This window comes from Gobio gobio (genome assembly GCF_949357685.1).
Source record: "Gobio gobio genome assembly, chromosome: 8".
In the NCBI taxonomy this organism is placed as follows: Eukaryota; Metazoa; Chordata; class Actinopteri; order Cypriniformes; family Gobionidae; genus Gobio; species Gobio gobio.
In genome coordinates, this window is record NC_137114.1 from 16,683,004 (window position 1) to 16,701,155 (window position 18,152).

Consider the following 18,152-nt stretch of genomic DNA (forward strand, 5'->3'; position numbering starts at 1 on the left):
TATGCCATTCTTTTCACCAAATAGTATACTCATTCCACAGAAAAAAATTATAAAAATCCAACCAAAATCAATGGATCTGTGATGATTTCACTACTATTTGGCGATCAACAAGCTCAGAACCTCAATAGAATTTTAGGCTACTCTGGATATACTGGATATTTAACATGGTTGTTAATGTCCACATTATTAAACATCATGGCCTAGGCATCTTTTTAATTTCAACATAACCCTGTTCCAATGGAAGAGTGTTGTGATCTTGGCATCTGCTTGGCAGACATCCTGGGCAAGAACTTGTTCTTGCTGCTTAGGACTGACTTTCACCCGGTCGTCCTCACCTAACTGTGGAGTTGCATCTGTTATCATCCATGCCAGGTGGTTATACAGGTTAGAGCTTACTCTTCGGGATGTGTCCAGGTATGATATCTCTAGCTGCAGTGACGGGTCTTAAGTCATACTTCCAGGCATCTGCTGACTTCCACTGGCTTGAGCTGTTCTGGCTTCTCTTGCTTCCTTCAGGATCTGCTTACGTTGGTTCTGGAGGTCCTTCCATATTCTCTTTGCAGTGTTGTAGGAAGAGACTATGGTATCATCTGGTGTCAACTCAGATATTTGCATCATCTGAGAATTTTTTCCAGAAATAAAATGCATAATTCTCTCGTCTCAGGGGGATATGAGGGGGGAAAGTACCATAATTTGAATATACTACTGGGTTTCTACTGATACAAAGCCTAATGCTAAATCACTGAAGTAACCCTTAAAGTTCCTTCAAATTTGAGAGCATGCAGCCAACATTAATTTCTGCTGGAACATTCAGGCTGGAACATCTTTTCTGTGGAACAACCATTATTTTACAATTGCCACCTACTTCATTGTGCCTTCTAAGGCGGGCAATCAAGGACTGACATCTGTATGAGGTAACATTCTGAACTCCATGGCTTTCCAAGTATTTACAGAATTCATCCCTCAAAGCTGTAACTAAGAATATGGGTCTTTGAAAAAGGGCTCATCTATCCGAGATATGAGTTGGTTCAGTGCAGCATCATATGGTGTCGTGGTAGTACTAGTCCTTCCCTGTGAACGAAGACACTTTGTCAGGTAGTTGGTCATGCATTCCTTGTGGTACCGGAAGACCTCAGCAATCATATCAGAACACTTGTTTCCATCAGGATCACAAGTCTTGTGTAGTATCTCTTCATCTTCAAGTTTGTTTGCTTTTTCCCAAACTGCATTCTGTCTGTCATAAGTGGCGATCAAAATGAGTGATCTATTCCCCCTGGTTGCGCATGCTCTACTGATCTGCCTGCATTGTCACCATGGAATAATTGAAATGAGCTGGATGAAAGAGCTTGACTTCTGGCTTTTCAACTTTTTTCCTCGTCTGGTCAACAGTTTTACGATCTGTGTACCTCGCACAACATTGTGTGTGCCACAAAGTATTCCTCCTCAGAAAGTCACATTGAGGTTTCAGCCCATTGTCAAGTCTGTATGAGACATCATCCTTTCTGTTGGTTACAGCATATAGGAGGGAAGGGTAGCCTTGATTTGTCAGTTTCTGAAGAGGACCAGCGTCACTGTCTGTTTTCTGACAAATTATGCAAGCAGTATAGTTGGGACTGAGCAGCTTTCTCTTCAGCTGTTTGGTTAAGAACTCAGGCTTCATCCTTCATTCTTCTCCAATTCACATCACTCCTCTCCTGTTCTCTCCTGTTCACTCCTCTCCTCCTCTCCTCCACGCTTCTCCTCTTTTGTTTAATCCTCTCCTCTTCTCTTCTCCCCTCTCCACTCCTATTCCATCCACTCCTCTCCACTCTTCTCTCTTGTTCAATCCACTCCTGTACTCTTCACTCTCTAGTCTCCTCTCCTCTCCAATCCACTCCACTTCTCACCACTCTTCTCTTCTCTCCTCTCCTATCCTCTCCAATCTTCTCCTCTTCTACTCCTCTCCACTATTCTCCTCTTCCCTCTTCTCCTCTCCATTCCTCTCCACTCTTCTTTCTTGGTCAATTCACTCCTCTTTTTCCTCCACTATTCTTATCTCTTGTTCATTCCACCCCTATCCTCTTCACTCTTCTCTCCTCATTTCACGCTTCTCTTCCGTTCAATCCTCAACTCTCCTCTCCACTCCACTCCTCTTTACTGTACCAATCCTCTGCTGCCTTCTCTTCTCACTATCTTTTCCTCCACAGCAAACCCAATAAGATCAGAACCAAATTTGCAAATGGGAAATATTGTGCATTCAGGTGAAAGAAATCATCTCGGGTTACGACTGTAACCCTTGTTCCCTGAAAAGGGAACGAGACACTGCATCTAACGACACTTTGGGGACGCTCCCTAAGCATAGCGATCAAGCAGACGCTCCATGCGTCTCGTTCCCTTCTCAGGGAACAAGGGTTACAGTTGTAACCCGAGACGTTCCCTTTCGAGGGAACTCGCACTGCATCTAACGACACTTTGGGGAACGAATACCCACTAGGCCACACGACAATCACGCCCAACCTAGTGTGAAGCTGGAACCCAGGCACACTTAGGACGCGAGCACCCTAGTGCCAGCGAGGAAGCGAGATTCCAGAAAGGAGGGCCACAGAGGATGCCATGTCTCTGGAATGAGCCCTCACGGCTATCATTGAAGGCAAATTACGCACCTGATAAGTCATGGCTATAGCCTGGACAATCCACTTACTGATTGTCTGTTTTGACGCAGGAAGCCCTTTCTTGGGTGAGCCAAAGCCCACCAACAACTGGTCTGACTTCCTCCACTGTGAAGACTTCTCCAGATAAACTCTTTTTTCCAGAACTCTGCTCTGACCGGGCAGAGCAGGTGAAGTCTCCTTTCTTCCGCCGTCACGTGAGGTGGAGGATGGAAGGCCTAAAGAACCACTGACCGTGCCACATTCGATGGCACCTTGGGCACATAGCCCGGCCTCGGAAGTAAGATGGCCTTAACTCCGCCAGGGGCAAACTCCAGGCAAGTTGGCGTAACCGACTCCGGTCCTCCACCCTCCTCAGTAAGTGATAGCAAGAAGAAAGGCCACCTTAAAAGGTCAGGTTCTTTGCCTCAGCCGACACGGTTCGAAGGGAGCCGCAGACAACCCTTCCAGAACCACTGCCGGATCCCAAGTTGGCACTCTGGACCGAGTCGCAGTCCTCATCCTCCGAGCTCCATGGAGGAAACACACAACCAAATGGTGCTTACCCAGAGGCCCATCACCTACAGGTAAGTGGAAAGCTGCAATGGAAGCCACGTACACCTTAAGTGTGGATGGGGTAAGACCTGCGGAGAAACGATCTTGGACGAACTCCAGCACTGAAGCCACTGGGCAGTTGACTGGTTCCACCTAACGCTCTCTACACCAAGTGGAAAACACATTCCACTTCATGCTGTACAATCTCCTCGTGGAAGGAGCCCTGGAGCTGAGTAAGGTCTCAACTACATCTGCCGATAGGCCCGCCTCTAGGTACCAGGTCCCCTCAGGGGCCAGACCCAAAGGTTCCACAGCTCTGGCCGGGGGTGAAATATTGTGCCCCCTGCCTGAGACGGGAGTCCTGCTAGCTGTGCTACGATGTTCGAGAACCATACCTGGGTCGGCCAGCAGGGTGCTATTACAGTAAAAGTAGGCTGATCACTTCTTGGCGGACCCGCTCCAAGACTCCCGGGAGCAGAGTGAACGGGGGAAATGCATAGACGCAGCAGCCACGTCTGTACTTGAGAGAAAACCACAGAGGGCAGTGGGATGTCTCTCGAGACGCGAACAGATCCACTTCCACTGGGCCGAACCTCTCGCACATGGCTTTCACATGGTACGCTTCGCCCCCGAAAACAAACCTCAGGAACTTCCTGAAGGATGTATACATGGAAGTATCGTGACAAACCAGTCCTCAAACTGGATCTGACTCGCGATGGTTGGAATTGTGAGCATCTCGAATCTGAATCTCCTCAGAGAACGATTCAAGTACCTCAGATCTAAAATTGGATGCAACCCCCCCCCCCCCCCCCCCCTCCCATCCTTCTTGGGAACTATGAAGTACTATGAGCCCGGACTCCCTGTCTGGCGGAGGAACAGGTTCTATGACCTCCTTTACCAACAGAGAGTGAACTTCCTGTTCCCTTACCTGAACCTGCTCTGGGACCACTGCAGTCCAGACCACCCTGTTGAACTTCAGGGGAGGGTAACCGAACTGGAGTCTGTATCCCTTTTCTACAGTTGCAGGGCCCAAGCAGATATATTCAGAAGGCATAACCATGCACCGAGATAATCTGCTAAGGGAACCAGCCTCTCGAGGTTGGCCTCAGGTGTCAACCGAGCCTCGTTCCCGACCCCCTGAAGCAGCTGACCGGCAGGGAGCAGTCGCAGACGTACTTTAAAAAAAAAAAAAAACCCATCCCTTTGAGGAGTTATGGCCGTTTAAAGAAACCACCGAAATTAGCTAAAACGGCTAAAGCTAGCTAAGTAAACTAGTAGAGAATGAATTCTGCTGCTGCTACAGGGATACGTTTGGGATGAGGAATCAACAGAAATATACTTGTTTGAAGACTGCCGTGGTCCTTTCAGTTAATTACCAGTACAATATCCATATTAGGCCTACTGTTCTTTGCCCAAAATGCTGGGGCAGACCTGTCACATACCACAGACAATGATGAGCAGCTTCGAAGTCCGTTAATAACCGTTGGTTACCGTTTGTTGGCTGTTCCAAACTCATTCAAATGACTAAGATCATAAGTGTGCCGTGATGTTAAATATCCAGCATGTTTTTCATAATTTTGAGAGTAGCTTAAAATTCTATTGAAGTTCTGAGCTTTTTGATCGCCAACTAGTAGTGAAATCATCACAGATCCATTGATTTTGGTTGGATTTTTATAATTTTTTCTGTGGAATGAGTATACTATTTGGTAAAAAGAATGGCATATTGACTGATGTCATAACTTGGGGGAATAGTTGATTGCCAATGAAGTAAAGATTGAAACATTGGAAAAAAGTGAGAAAACGCCTATTTTTTGCATTAAATTGATGCAAAATCATGTAGAAATGTGTTTTAAGAGTTATTTTTTTCAGTGGATGTTATCAGCACATGTGTTCTGTGTATCTGAAATGTATTTATTGACAGCCTACCCAACCCACTGAGGATTTGAGGAAAAAAATAATTTTTCACATTTTTCTGATAAAAAATAAAGGGTGCATACATGAAAATGGTCACAATTTTTTTTTGCGATATTTCCGGCAGAGCAGCTAAAACGGCTAAACCCTCCAATTATTGGTTCCTAGGGTCAAAGTTAACAGAAAAAACACAAATAAAAAGTATGGCAGACCATGTCAGGTTCAACCCATTTTATTGAGCTTTTGAGACTTTGGCTCCCCGACTATAGTGGTGTTATAACAAAGTGGAAGCAATTGACCTATCGGTAAGCCCCGCCCCCCTTAGTTACTGTTGCTAACTTGGACAAACAAACAGAGTTGCTATATCTTACAATGTACAGCTGTCAGTGTGCAAACCTTATCCCAAGATGTTTCTGGACACAGAATGTAGCGAATGATGGCCAAACTTTACTGATGGTTTATCAAGTTTATGTCTTTTTTCACTCCAAAAAATCATCGTAAGAGCTGAACAAACAAAGCATAAGAAGTGCGCATTAACGTCTCATTCACAAACTATCTTTCTCCGATGCATTACCATTAACATACACAGCAAATTACACAAAAGCACTCATACAAATAACAGTAAACAAACATATACACAGAGCTTATGACTTTTAGAGGGTGCAGTTAATAACTGGTAAACTTTGTATCTGCAAAACAACTCTGATAAACTGCGTGCGAGCTCTTCCTTTCGTTACCTGTAGACTATAATACCCATCAAAATAGGATTCCTCCTTAGAAGGACAGATAATGTAGACCTTAAACATATCTAAAATGAAATTAATTTACATATAACCAGTTTAATATGGAGAGGCACTGAAATGTAGACCTTCGTGTTTTTGACCTACAGAGTTACATGACGTGAGAACAGTTAGTTATTATGGTTTGTATGTTAGCGGCGACTTTAATCGTAACTTAACGAGAGTATGACAAACACAAAATCCTCTCAGGATCCCTGGAGTCAGTGTTACAGTACCTCAGGCACGACATTTTAGCATTTTTGTAGCATAAACACCATCAAACCGTTGAGAGCTTCGGATTTTCCAATGTTTCTCTATGGCGCTGACACCTAAAGATGTCAGAGTTCCGGTCCCAGCGCAACTGATACTCAACTGCTATTGGCTCATCTGTGTTCGAGGGGAGGGGCTTACTCATAGGTCAATTGGGAACAACAGCAACTCAGCCACGAAGTGGTAGGCCACGGAAAATCACAGAGCGGGGTCGGCGCATGCTGAGGGTCACAGTGCGGAGAAGTCGCCAACTTTGTCTGTAGTCAACAGCTACAGACCTCCAAACTTCATGTGGCCTTCAGATTAGCTCAAGAACAGTGAATAGAGCTTCATGGAATGGGTTTCCATGGCCGAGCAGCTCATCCAAACCTTACATCACCAAGTGCAATGCAAAGCGTGGGATGCAGTGGGGTAAAGCACGCCGCCACTGGACTCTAGAGCAGTGGAGACGTGTTCTCTGGAGTGACCAATCACGCTTCTCTGTCTGGCAATCCGATGGACGAGTCTGGGTTTGGCGGTTGCCAGGAGAACGGTACTTGCCTGACTGCATTGTGTAAAGTGTAAAGTTTAGAGGAGGGGGATTATGGTGTGGGGTTGTTTTCCAGGAGTAGAGCTTGGCCCCTAAATTCCAGTGAAAGGAACTCTTAATGCTTCAGCATACCAAGACATTTTGGACAATTTCATGCTCCCAACTTTGTGGGAACAGTTTGGGGATGGCCCCTTCCTGTTCCAACATGACTGCACACCAGTGCACAAAGAGTCTGCCCATAAAGACATGGATGAGCGAGTTTGGTGTGGAGGAGCTTGACTGGATCCTGACCTCAACCCGACAGAACACCTTTGGGATGAATTAGAGCGGAGACTGTGAGCCAGGCCTTCTCGTCCAACATCAGTGCCTGACCTCACAAATGTGCTTCTTGAAAAATGTTAAACTTTTTCCCATGATACCACAATTGTTTGATTAACATGAATGAAGCAGACAGCCTATACTGTATGACCTTCTGTACAGCACGGATCTAAAATAATGTTACACATCAGATGTTTTTCCCCAAACAGTTAACCAAACATTAATTTAAGACATAGCAGATGATGTTTGCGTGAAATAATCTCAAGTATTGGCGAGTATTCGATATTCAAATACTCGATATTTTGAAATACGTGCGCACGTCTGAGGTATCTTTGTGCGCACACTTTCAGTCAGCGCGAGTGAGCATGAGTTTGAAAACATTTACAATGATACCAAACTTGTGCTGAGGGGAAGCACCAGTTGTCGAGAAGCGAAAAAAAAAAAAAAATCATAATATTTCGTCTTTTTTTCCTTTCCCCCAGTGCGTCAGAAGTCATGTGTGGCCCGTCTGGGTGGGCGTTCAGACGGTGTGGATGCCGAGCGGGAGCGGCTGATGGTTCAGAGACTGAAAGAGCGATGTGAAGATCAGGCCCGGCAGCTGATCAGCCTGCAGGATCAGCTCAGGAAGTCCTCACGATGCCTGGATGTGTTCACCATCACCACCCAACACTTCTGCCAGAAGGTAACACATGACACCACTGTACAGGCCAGAGCACTGCTAACTTAAAAGTTAAAGGGTTAGTTCACCCAAAAATGATAATTCTGTCATTAATTCCTCACCCTCATGTCGTTCGACACCTGTAAGACCTCCGTTCATCTTCAGAACACAAATGAAGATATTTTAGTTGAAAGCTGATGCTGAGAAAGGCTTCAGATAGGCCTCCATTGGCATTCAGTACACTTATACTCCCAAGACCCATAAAAGGCACTTAAAAAGTCGTTACAAAGTCCATCTCACCACAGTGGCTCTACAATAATTTTACGATGCGACGACAATAGTTTTTGTGCGAAAAAAAAAAATCTAAATAACACCTTTATCCAACTTGTTCTTGTCTTCCGTGTGTGCCTCCACGACGCATGCGCGAGAATATGACGTAGATCCGGCGTTCGGACAGATGACCCAGAAGCGATTTGTTTACAAGCAGAGGAAGACGCGCGTGTCTAAGCTGTTGGATTCTACATTGATCGTGCTTTAGGTCTCGGCGTAGTTCTCAAAATGGGGCTTAAGTGTGCATTTCATGGATTCCCGAACGCCGGCGCTACGTCATATTCTCGCGCATGCGTCGTGGAGGCACACACGGAAGACAAGAACAAGTTGGATAAAGGTGTTATTTTGATTTTTTTTTTGCGCACAAAAACTATTGTCGTCGCATCGTTAAATTATTGTAGAGTCACTGTGGTGAGATGGACTTTGTAACGACGTTTTAAGTGCCTTTTATGGGTCTTGGGAGTGTAAATGTACTGAATGCCAATGGAGGCCTTTCTCAGCCATCAGCTTTCAACTAAAATATCTTCAGTTGTGTTCCGAAGATGAACGGAGGTCTTACGGGACATGAGGGTGAGTAATTAATGACAGAATTTTCATTTTTGGGTGAACTAACCCTTTAAGACTGTGATGCTACCACTAAGGGTTCAATAGTTAAAGTTTACGATGTTTCAAAAGTGTTCGAAAGAATCAATTTGTGGAAATCAGGCAGTCAAAGAAGGACCGTTTTGATCAAGAGTTTTGATCAAGAGTTTTGATCAAGTGTTTTGCTCAAGAGCCCAGCGAGTCAAAGGGCAACTCCTTGATGTCAAAATGGCTGAAAAACTAAATTGGAATTTTATACTAAAATATTACTAATATTCAAATTATAATCTAATTTAAAAGGCTTCATTTCTGTTAGGTAGAAAAGCTTTTGGCTTGTCTCCTGAGGCCACAAGAGGGCGCAATGAGCAAAATAATAATGCACCACAAGAAACCGAGTGGCCAAAACGCAGAAATGAGTTAGCATTTTGTTTTGTTTTGTTAAATGGCTGAAATACGGTCTGAGGTGAACACAGGCTCAATATACACTGCCCTGCCCAGCCAAAAAAAGCTGCTGTTTAGATTTAAAAAGGCAAATGCTTAATAGTCTAAGACTGGATCATTATTGCAGTGATTTTTATGTTTCTATCATGTTATATGTTTGCCAACAGTTCTTCCTAACTTTACTGATGGAGTGTGTAGCTTTTCATGTCAAGTCAAGTCAACTTTATTTATATAGCACTTTTAACAATGCAGATTGTTTCAAAGCAGCTTTACGGTGTTAAACAGGAAAATAATGCAGCATAATTTTATTCAGCTGTATAGCCATTCTGGAGAAAACGCTGATGTCATCAGTTTATTTAAATTTTCATACAGTGACAGTGTGGGCTTTAGATCAATAATTAGATCAGTAATTTAGTTTATATGGTTAATTTAGTTTAATTATTAGATTTATTTCGATATTTAGTTGAAAAATTTAGAAAAAAAAAAGTTTAGTGTCCCCAACTGAGCACGCCAAGCCAGAGGCAACAGTGGCAAGGAAACCAAAACCCCATCAGGTGACCTAACGGAGAAAAATAAACCTTGGGAGAAACCAGGCTCAGTCGGGGGGCCAGTTCTCCTCTGGCCAATTAACAAACAGCGTATGATTATTATTATGGAAACTTTACAGGTCAGATCATAATAGATCGGAATATTCGAATGATCGGCGTCTTCACGCCGGAGACGGGTTTATTGAGATGCCGTGTCGATGAGGCAGTTTCAGGGGAGTCTAATCACGGTCTCTGCAGACACTTCAGGGTCAGGCGTTGGTCTTCTCTGGGCGCAGGTCCACCATCTGATCTGGATACGGCCCGGATCCGGCTGACTGCAGTAAACCTCGGGATAAAACAGAGAGACTATCATTAGCGTAGATGTCATTCTTCTGATGATGTAACGAGTGCATCAGGTGTTATGGGAAGTGTTCCCGGTTCCGGCTGACCTAGTTAATGCAGCGTAACAATCATTTCATTGAAAAAGTGTTTTATGTGTATGCCACAGTAAAGAGATGTGTTTTTAGTCTAGAGAGTGTGTCTGCTTCGCGTACAATCCTAGGATGACTGTTCCAGAGTTTAGGTGCTAAATAGGAAAAGGATCGACCGCCTGCAGTTGATTTGGATATTCTCGGTATGATCAACTGGCCAGAGTTTAGAGACCGCAGTAGACGTGATGGAGTATAATAAGAGTTAAGAGTTCGCTCAAGTACTTGGGAGCTAAACCATTTAATGCTTTGTAAGTAATAAGCAAGATTTTAAAATGGACGCAATGTTTAATAGGCAGCCAGTGCAGTGTTGACAGAACTGGGCTAGTATGGTCATACTTCCTGGTTCTAGTAAGAACTCGAGCTGCTGCGTTTTGGACCAGCTGGAGTTTGTTTATTAGGCGAGCAGGGCAACCACCCAGTAGAGCATTACAATAATCTAGCCTTGAGGTCATGAACAAATGAACTAACTGTTCAGCATTTTGCATTGAGAGCATGTGCATGTGCTTTAGATATATTTTTAAGATGGTAGAATGCAATTTTACAGATTCTAGAAATGTGGCTTTCAAACGAAAGATTGGTATCAAAGAGCACACCCAGGTTCCTCACTGACGACGAGCACTTGACAGAGCAGCCATCAAGTGTTAGACAGTATTCTGGGTTACTACTTGTGGAGCTTTCTTAAACAACCTTGTATTAAGACACATCATGGCCATATTCCAGGATGACAATGTCAAGATTCATCAGACTCAAACTGTCAAATGAACTTCTCTATTTTAGCAATGTTTTGAGTGAACTGTATCTGTTGAGTTCAACTGGATAGGCTAACAAAAACATTAAATACCAAACAATTCCTCTTACATCATCATCACATCTCGTGCCTGCCGCACACCTACAATTTTCAAATGTGTATTTTTATTTTTATTTTCATTTTGACGAATATTCGAAGTGCTTTGCAGTTGCTAGGGTGTTCAGGATGGTTTCCAGGGTGTTGCTGTAAGGTTGTTAAAGTGTTCTGAGTGATCGCTAGCATGTTGCTATGCGTTTGCTACAGTGTCTTGGGTGATTGCTATGGCATTGCTAAGGCTAGGGTGTTCTGGATGGTTGCTGTTTGTATGTAGTTGCCAAGGTGTTGTGAGTTTAATAGACTGCTATGGTGTTTATGAAACTTTGGATCTTGACAACCACTGGTCACTGTCTGCTATTGTTACATTGGTTTCTAAAGTGTTTTAAATGGTGTCCAGGGCATTGCTATATTATTGATAAGGTGTTGTTTGAGTGTTTCTATGCAGTTGCCATGGTGTTTTGGGTGGTTGCTAAGGTGTTACTACTATGTGGTTGCTAAAGTGTTTCTGAGTGGTTGTTGTTAGCAGGTTGCTATGCGGTCATTAGTGTGTTTTGGGTGTTTGCTGTGTCGTTGCTAAGATGGTGTGAGTAGTTATATGTTGCTATGTGATTGCAGGTGTTCTGCATGGTTGCTATGGCGTTATGTGGTTGCTTAGGTATTGTGAGCATTTGTTTTCATGTTATGCGTTCACTAGGGTGTTCTGGGTGGTTACTAGGGTATTGCTATGTGGTTGCTATAGGTTTGTGAGTGGTTGTAGGTGTGTTTCAATGCAGATTTTAGGGTGTTGGTAGTTGATAAGACGTTGCTTCTTTTGTGGTTGCTAAAGGGTTGTGAGTGGTTATTGGTGTGTTTCTATGCAGTTTCTAAGGTGTTGGTAGTTGCTAAGGTGTTGCTACTTAGTGGTTGATAAAGAGTTGTGAGTGGTTGTTGGTGTGTTTCTATGCAGTTTCTAAGGTGTTGGTAGTTGCTAAGGCGTTGCTACTTAGTGGTTGATAAAGAGTTGTGAGTGGTTTTATGTGTGTTTCTATGCAGTTTCTAGGGTGTTGTTAGTTGCTAAGGCGTTGCTACTTAGTGGTTGATAAAGAGTTGTGAGTGGTTATTGGTGTGTTTCTATGCAGTTTCTAAGGTGTTGTGGGTAGTTACTAAGTCGTTGCTACTTAGTGGTTGCTAAAGGGTTGTGAGTGGTTATTGGTGTGTTTCTATGCAGTTTCTAAGGTGTTGTGGGTAGTTACTAAGTCGTTGCTACTTAGTGGTTGCTAAAGGGTTGTGAGTGGTTATTGGTGTGTTTCTATGCAGTTTCTAAGGTGTTGTGGGTAGTTACTAAGTCGTTGCTACTTAGTGGTTGCTAAAGGGTTGTGAGTGGTTGTTGGTGTGTTTCTATGCAGATTTTAGGGTGTTGGTAGTTGATAAGGTGTTGCTACTTGGTGGTTGCTAAAGGGTTGTGAGTGGTTGTTGGTGTGTTTCTATGCAGTCTTTAGTGTGTTCTGGATGGTTGCTAGGGTGTTATGTAGTAAACAAACAAACACATGAAGCTTGGTTCCAAATGTTATTGTTTTATTTTTTCGCATTATCATCAAGCACTTACATTGCCTTAATGAATTTTAATTTTGTTAAAATTTTCCATAGGAACTTTTTAAAGCATTCTTTATTGCATACAACGGCAAGTGTCACGATTACAGTAGTTTAAGTGTTGCCACTGTACTATTGAACACTATATCATATTTCATCTGGAGGGCTTTCTTTTGTCTGATTGGATGCTTGTATGAAAATGTGTGTTCCCAGTGGTATCAGACAATGCACACGTGTTATTTTGTTCTTTATTGATCTCATCCTCCTGTTCTTCTATCTCTCCATCATTCACCCCTCCTCCTCCCAACATCTCAGAGGGAGTGTGTGTGTGTGTGTGTGAGAGAGAGAGAGGGCGAGAAGCTTGGGGGTTGTCTGAAGAACATGTGTAGAATCGCAGACTCACACGACTCATTGTTGCAGTAGTCCGGCTATGACGCTATATACAGGATGAGGTAAGGCCGTTCGTTGGCCGATTTGTGCCTTTTTCTACCACATTCTGCCTAACTCCGCCTGTCTGTCTGTCCTCCTCTCTCTCTCTCTCTCTCTCTCTCTCTCTTTCATGCGGTGTGTGTATGGTATTCCCCTGACAGGTTTTTATAAAGCTACATTCTGCCCTAGCATGAGCCAATGTCTCTCTTCTGTGTGTCCATCCTACATGCTGTTTGGATACTACGGTAAAACAATACCAGGAAGAGTGTGTGATGCTGCTTTCTTGCTCTGTGACTTGTTTGCTAAAGTAGGACCAGAGATGCTTTTTGCATAAGACCTGGTTTATTTCATATTCATTCTATATACTATATATACTTTGTGATGATGGTTGTGTGTGTGTGTGTGTGTGTTTATGTGTCTTCACTGTGTGCTGTCAGTGAAGGCAAACATGTGCTCTCACGGTGAGGGAAACACCCCACCCTGACTACTGAGCCTGACACTTGATGCAGGTGGTCTGATAACATAAATATATGGTTTTATTGTACTTTTTGTCATTATTGACGTCTTTAATGCATTTGAAATTAAACATTGCATGATATGAGCATTGATGATGTCACTAACTAGATTTGAACATTTTCTGAAGAAATTTGCCCTTGCAAAACTTGTCGGTTCTGTATGTGCTGCTCTGCACTTGCTGTAGTGTTCTGGGTGGTTGCTAAGGTGTTGCTATGTGGTTTTCTAAGGTGTTGTGAGTGGTTCTGTATGTGCTGCTCTGCACTTGCTGTAGTGTTCTGGGTGGTTGCTAGGGTGTTGCTATGTGGTTTTTAAGGTGTTGTGAGTGATTCTTTATGTGCTGCTCTGCACTTTCTGTAGTGTTCTGGGTGGTTGCTAGGGTGTTGCTATGTGGTTTTCTAAGGTGTTGTGAGTGGTTCTGTATGTGCTGCTCTGCACTTGCTGTAGTGTTCTGGGTGGTTGCTAGGGTGTTGCTATGTGGTTTTTAAGGTGTTGTGAGTGGTTCTTTATGTGCTGCTCTGCACTTTCTGTAGTGTTCTGGGTGGTTGCTAGGGTGTTGCTATGTGGTTTTCTAAGGTGTTGTGAGTGGTTCTGTATGTGCTGCTCTGCACTTGCTGTAGTGTTCTGGGTGGTTGCTAGGGTGTTGCTATGTGGTTTTTAAGGTGTTGTGAGTGATTCTTTATGTGCTGCTCTGCACTTGCTGTAGTGTTCTGGGTGGTTGCTATGGTTTCGCTATGTGATTTCTAAGATGTGAGTGGTTGTTTACATGTTACTATGTAATTGGGGTGGTTGCTAGGGTGTTGCTATGTTGTTTCTAAGATTTTGTGAGTGGTTCTTTATGTGCTGCTCTGCACTTGCTGTAGTGTTCTGGGTTGTTGCTAGGGAGTTGCTATGTGGTTTTCTAAGGTGTTGTGAGTGGTTCTTTATGTGCTGCTCTGCACTTGCTGTAGTGTTCTGGGTGGTTGCTAGGGTGTTGCTATGTGGTTTCTAAGGTGTTGTGAGTGGTTCTTTATGTGCTGCTCTGCACTTTCTGTAGTGTTCTGGGTGGTTGTTAGGGTGTTGCTATGTGGTTTTCTAAGGTGTTGTGAGTGGTTCTGTATGTGCTGCTCTGCACTTGCTGTAGTGTTCTGGGTGGTTGCTAGGGTGTTGCTATGTGGTTTTTAAGGTGTTGTGAGTGGTTCTTTATGTGCTGCTCTGCATGTGCTGTAGTGTTCTGGGTGGTTGCTAGGGTGTTGCTATGTGGTTTCTAAGATGTTGTGAGTGGTTCTTTATGTGCTGCTCTGCACTTGCTGTAGTGTTCTGGGTTGTTGCTAAGGTGTTGTGAGTGGTTCTTTATGTGCTGCTCTGCACTTGTGGTAGTGTTCTGGGTGGTTGCTAGGGTGTGGCTATGTGGTTTCTAAGGTGCTGTGAGTGGCTATTTGTGTTGCTATGCACGTGCTGTAGTGTTCTGGGTGTTTGATAGCTCGTTGCTATGTGGTTGCTAAGGTGGTGGGAATGGTTGTTTGCTGGATACTATGTGGTCACTAAAGTTTTCTGGGTGGTTGCTAGGGTGTTACACTGTGTTAAGGAGTTGTGTGTGGTTATTTATGCGTTGTTATGTGGTTACCGTGGTGTTCTGGGCAGGTGTTGCTTTGTGGTAGCTAAGGTATTGTGTGTGGTTGTTTGCTAATAACCATGTGGCTAAGGTCATATATGGGTGGTTGCTAGGGTGTTGCCATGTGGTTTCTAAAGTGTTATGAGTAGTTTGTGTGTTGAGCAGTTTCTATGTGGATTCTATGGTTTTCTGGGTGGTTGCTATAATGTATTGTTAATGGTTGTTTGTCTATCACCAGGGTCTTCTGGGTAGTTGCCATGGTGTTGCTATGAAGGTGTTGTATTTACATGTAATTACTATGGTGTTCTTGATGGTTTCCAGGATGTTTCCACATGTTTGCTAAGGGGTTGTGAGTGCTTGTTTGCATATTGCTAGAACTTTGCAAGGATGTTGCTAAGGTGTTGTTGTCGCTAAGGGACTGCTATGTGTTTGCATTAAGTGGTTGTTAGCATGTTGCTGTGTGGTCTCTAGGGTGTTGAGTGATTGCTAGAGAGTGCTAATGTGTTCCACTTCTGAATGGTATCTAGCATGTTGCTTTGCATGCGGTTACTTACCGAGCCAAGACGGCAATATTAGTTTATTTAGTATCATAATGTCTGGAGATGAATGGGATAAGTTACAAGACTAAAATGATTATGGGTTTATTTAAAGTCCTAACCCTCGAGATGAGCAGTAGTAATAGTGATTCTCAGCAAATAACACTACTAAGAAAGCCCATGTGTTTTTAAAGCATGTAGGTGTGTTGGGGTGTGACAGCCCTACAGATTTATCTTTTGTTTTATAGGTGGGGACTGAGTCCTTGAGATTGTCTTGCTCTCACTATTATAGACCTTTCACAGCAGGAAATGAAAGGTAACCACGGTGAGGAACGAGCCAGTTGGATTATTATTCATAGAAAGACTCCAGGGATCTGCGTGATAGGTGGTGTGCTGGAGGAAGATCTGATTGGGTGAGAGCTGTAGACGTGACAATGATGAAAGGTCAGGGCATTTATGGGGTCATGGGGTCTTGACCCTGCTGTTTGTTTACATGCTGGTTAGGTGTTTTTTAACAGCAGATGGTGCAGCGAGATCTCCGCTAGCGTTTGGAGCTGAATGTGTGTGGGGTTCAGGACTGCTGTGTCAAAATGCTGACTCATGGTATATCATTTGCTGACATTGATTTCTTTTATATTCTTAAATATCTCATTGGTTTGTGGCACCATCAAACATGCCAGTTACAGGTTTGGCTAGTTATGTCACATTGGAGTAAATGTGTGTTATTAACAGATAGAGGTACTACTATTGTAATTGGTGCAGATAGATGTCTGTGACATGGTTATCTGGAGCTTGCTGGTTTAATTTAAGGGTTAAATAACGTGTTTTTTTGTATTTAATTATGTGTGCTGCTGGTATACAGAGATGTCTTATTTAAAGCGGACCAATTATGGCCTTTTTCAAAGTATTGATTTTGTTTTTGGGATCTACTAGAATAGGTTTTAATGCTTGGAAGTTCACACATTTAGCATATTTCCCATGAACTGCTGCATCCGTAACATACTGAGGACTACTTCACTGTTTTTGCTCCATGTTGCTTTGCTTTATTTGATGCAATACGTCATACTCCGGGGTTCCCTTATGCATTTACGCATATGTGACTCTTCAAAAAGGTGCTGATTGTTGACCTACTGAAATGTATAGATCAAAATGTATATTTATTTAAATGGAATGAAAGATTTAGGGCCCTATTATACACCCGGTGCAATGCGACGCCAGGCGCGACGCTAGTGTTTTTTGCTAGTTTCAGCCCAACACGGTTATTATTTTCACGTTCAGCAAATGCTCTCTCGCCCATCTGTTCGCCCATGGGCGTGCTGGTCTGAAAACGAGGTGTGTTCAGGCGCATTGTTGGCGGGTTGCTTTTTTGCGGAATTGAAAACGACTGCGCCATTGACTAGCACAAACCTGGTCTAAAGTCAATGACGCAGTATTTTTTTTGTTATTTAAAGGGCGCAATAGTAATATGCGCCTATAGGCGGGTGCACAACAGGCGTACACTCTGCTTATTACACTAGGGTGCAGTGTTAATTTCGTTGACAAATAATTTTAGTCATAATTTTCGTCAACAACCTTTTTTCACTGACGAAAACTAGACGATAACTAAATAAAAACTAGTGTTGGATGACAAAAACTATGACGAAAATCAACTGTCATTTTCGTCAACAAATAAAAACAAGACGAAAATGTTAGGGAGGGCCGATTAGGGAAGAGATTCAGTAACTGATGTCCTGTGTAACAGATGCGCACATTTGATTTGAACGTGTTGATCTAACCGCTGGAAAACACGGCGCTGTTGCACGCTTTACAGGCTCAAACATCAGAGCGGCTCACAATCAATGAATAGCGCACATTTATGCCATGCAATTGTTTATGAACTAATGCTGATGAAAAATGACAATGTTTACTTTACGATGTTTATATAGTAATATGTTTTAGACGGTTGTAACAATACATATTTTATCTCCTCATCTGAACTTGAATGAGCTCCTGCAACTGCAACAGAGGCGCAGACATTTCAAAATAAGAGTCCCGGTGTATTTCGAGCTTGTTTATAATTAAAAGTCACGCATTATATATTCGTTTTTGGTTACACAATAACCTGTATTTAATTTGATTCCCTTTTAATTTATAGTCAGGAGGAAAGACCAGTATTTGACACATTCAATAAAGTATCAGGGTTATAATGGCTAACTAAAACCATTAAAAAAAAACTTTGTTACTTGAAATTAAATAAATGTTAACTGAAATAAAATAAATAAATAAACAAACTTATTTGAAGCTTTAGCTTAACCTGATATGGCCTACTGACTAAAACAGAAATAAAAATTTATAAAAACTATATAGCTGTTTTTAAAAAACAGACAAAAAAGTGAACTGAGTTCTCTTTCGTGTATTTTAATGTCAAAAACAAAATGTCAAAATGTCAGTTCAAGTGACAGTCGGTTATGTGACGCTTAAATGTTTAATGTATTACAATTGAACTAAACTCATTAGATTTTAGGAGACTAAATCTACTGTAGATCGTTAAAAAATGGCCCTTAGAATGTACTGAATGTTTGCTTGCTTATTGTTCAGAGCAGATCTATTAAAGTCCACATGTCATGTAATGCTTCTAGCGGTAGCTACAACCACGTTTGCGACGCTGTT

At 42.8% G+C, this 18,152-nt stretch overlaps 1 protein-coding gene across 1 annotated transcript in view; it reads left to right on the forward strand.

Moving 5' to 3' along the window:
• The window catches only part of mtus2b (microtubule associated tumor suppressor candidate 2b), a gene marked incomplete at its 5' end in the record, with an annotated part of 86,277 nt that overhangs the window by 58,317 nt on the left and 9,808 nt on the right, over positions 1-18,152 (forward strand). The window contains one exon of the mRNA XM_079823278.1: positions 7,472-7,671. Coding sequence (XP_079679404.1) covers positions 7,472-7,671 — 200 coding nt within the window. The remainder of the gene's footprint in view (positions 1-7,471; positions 7,672-18,152) is intronic.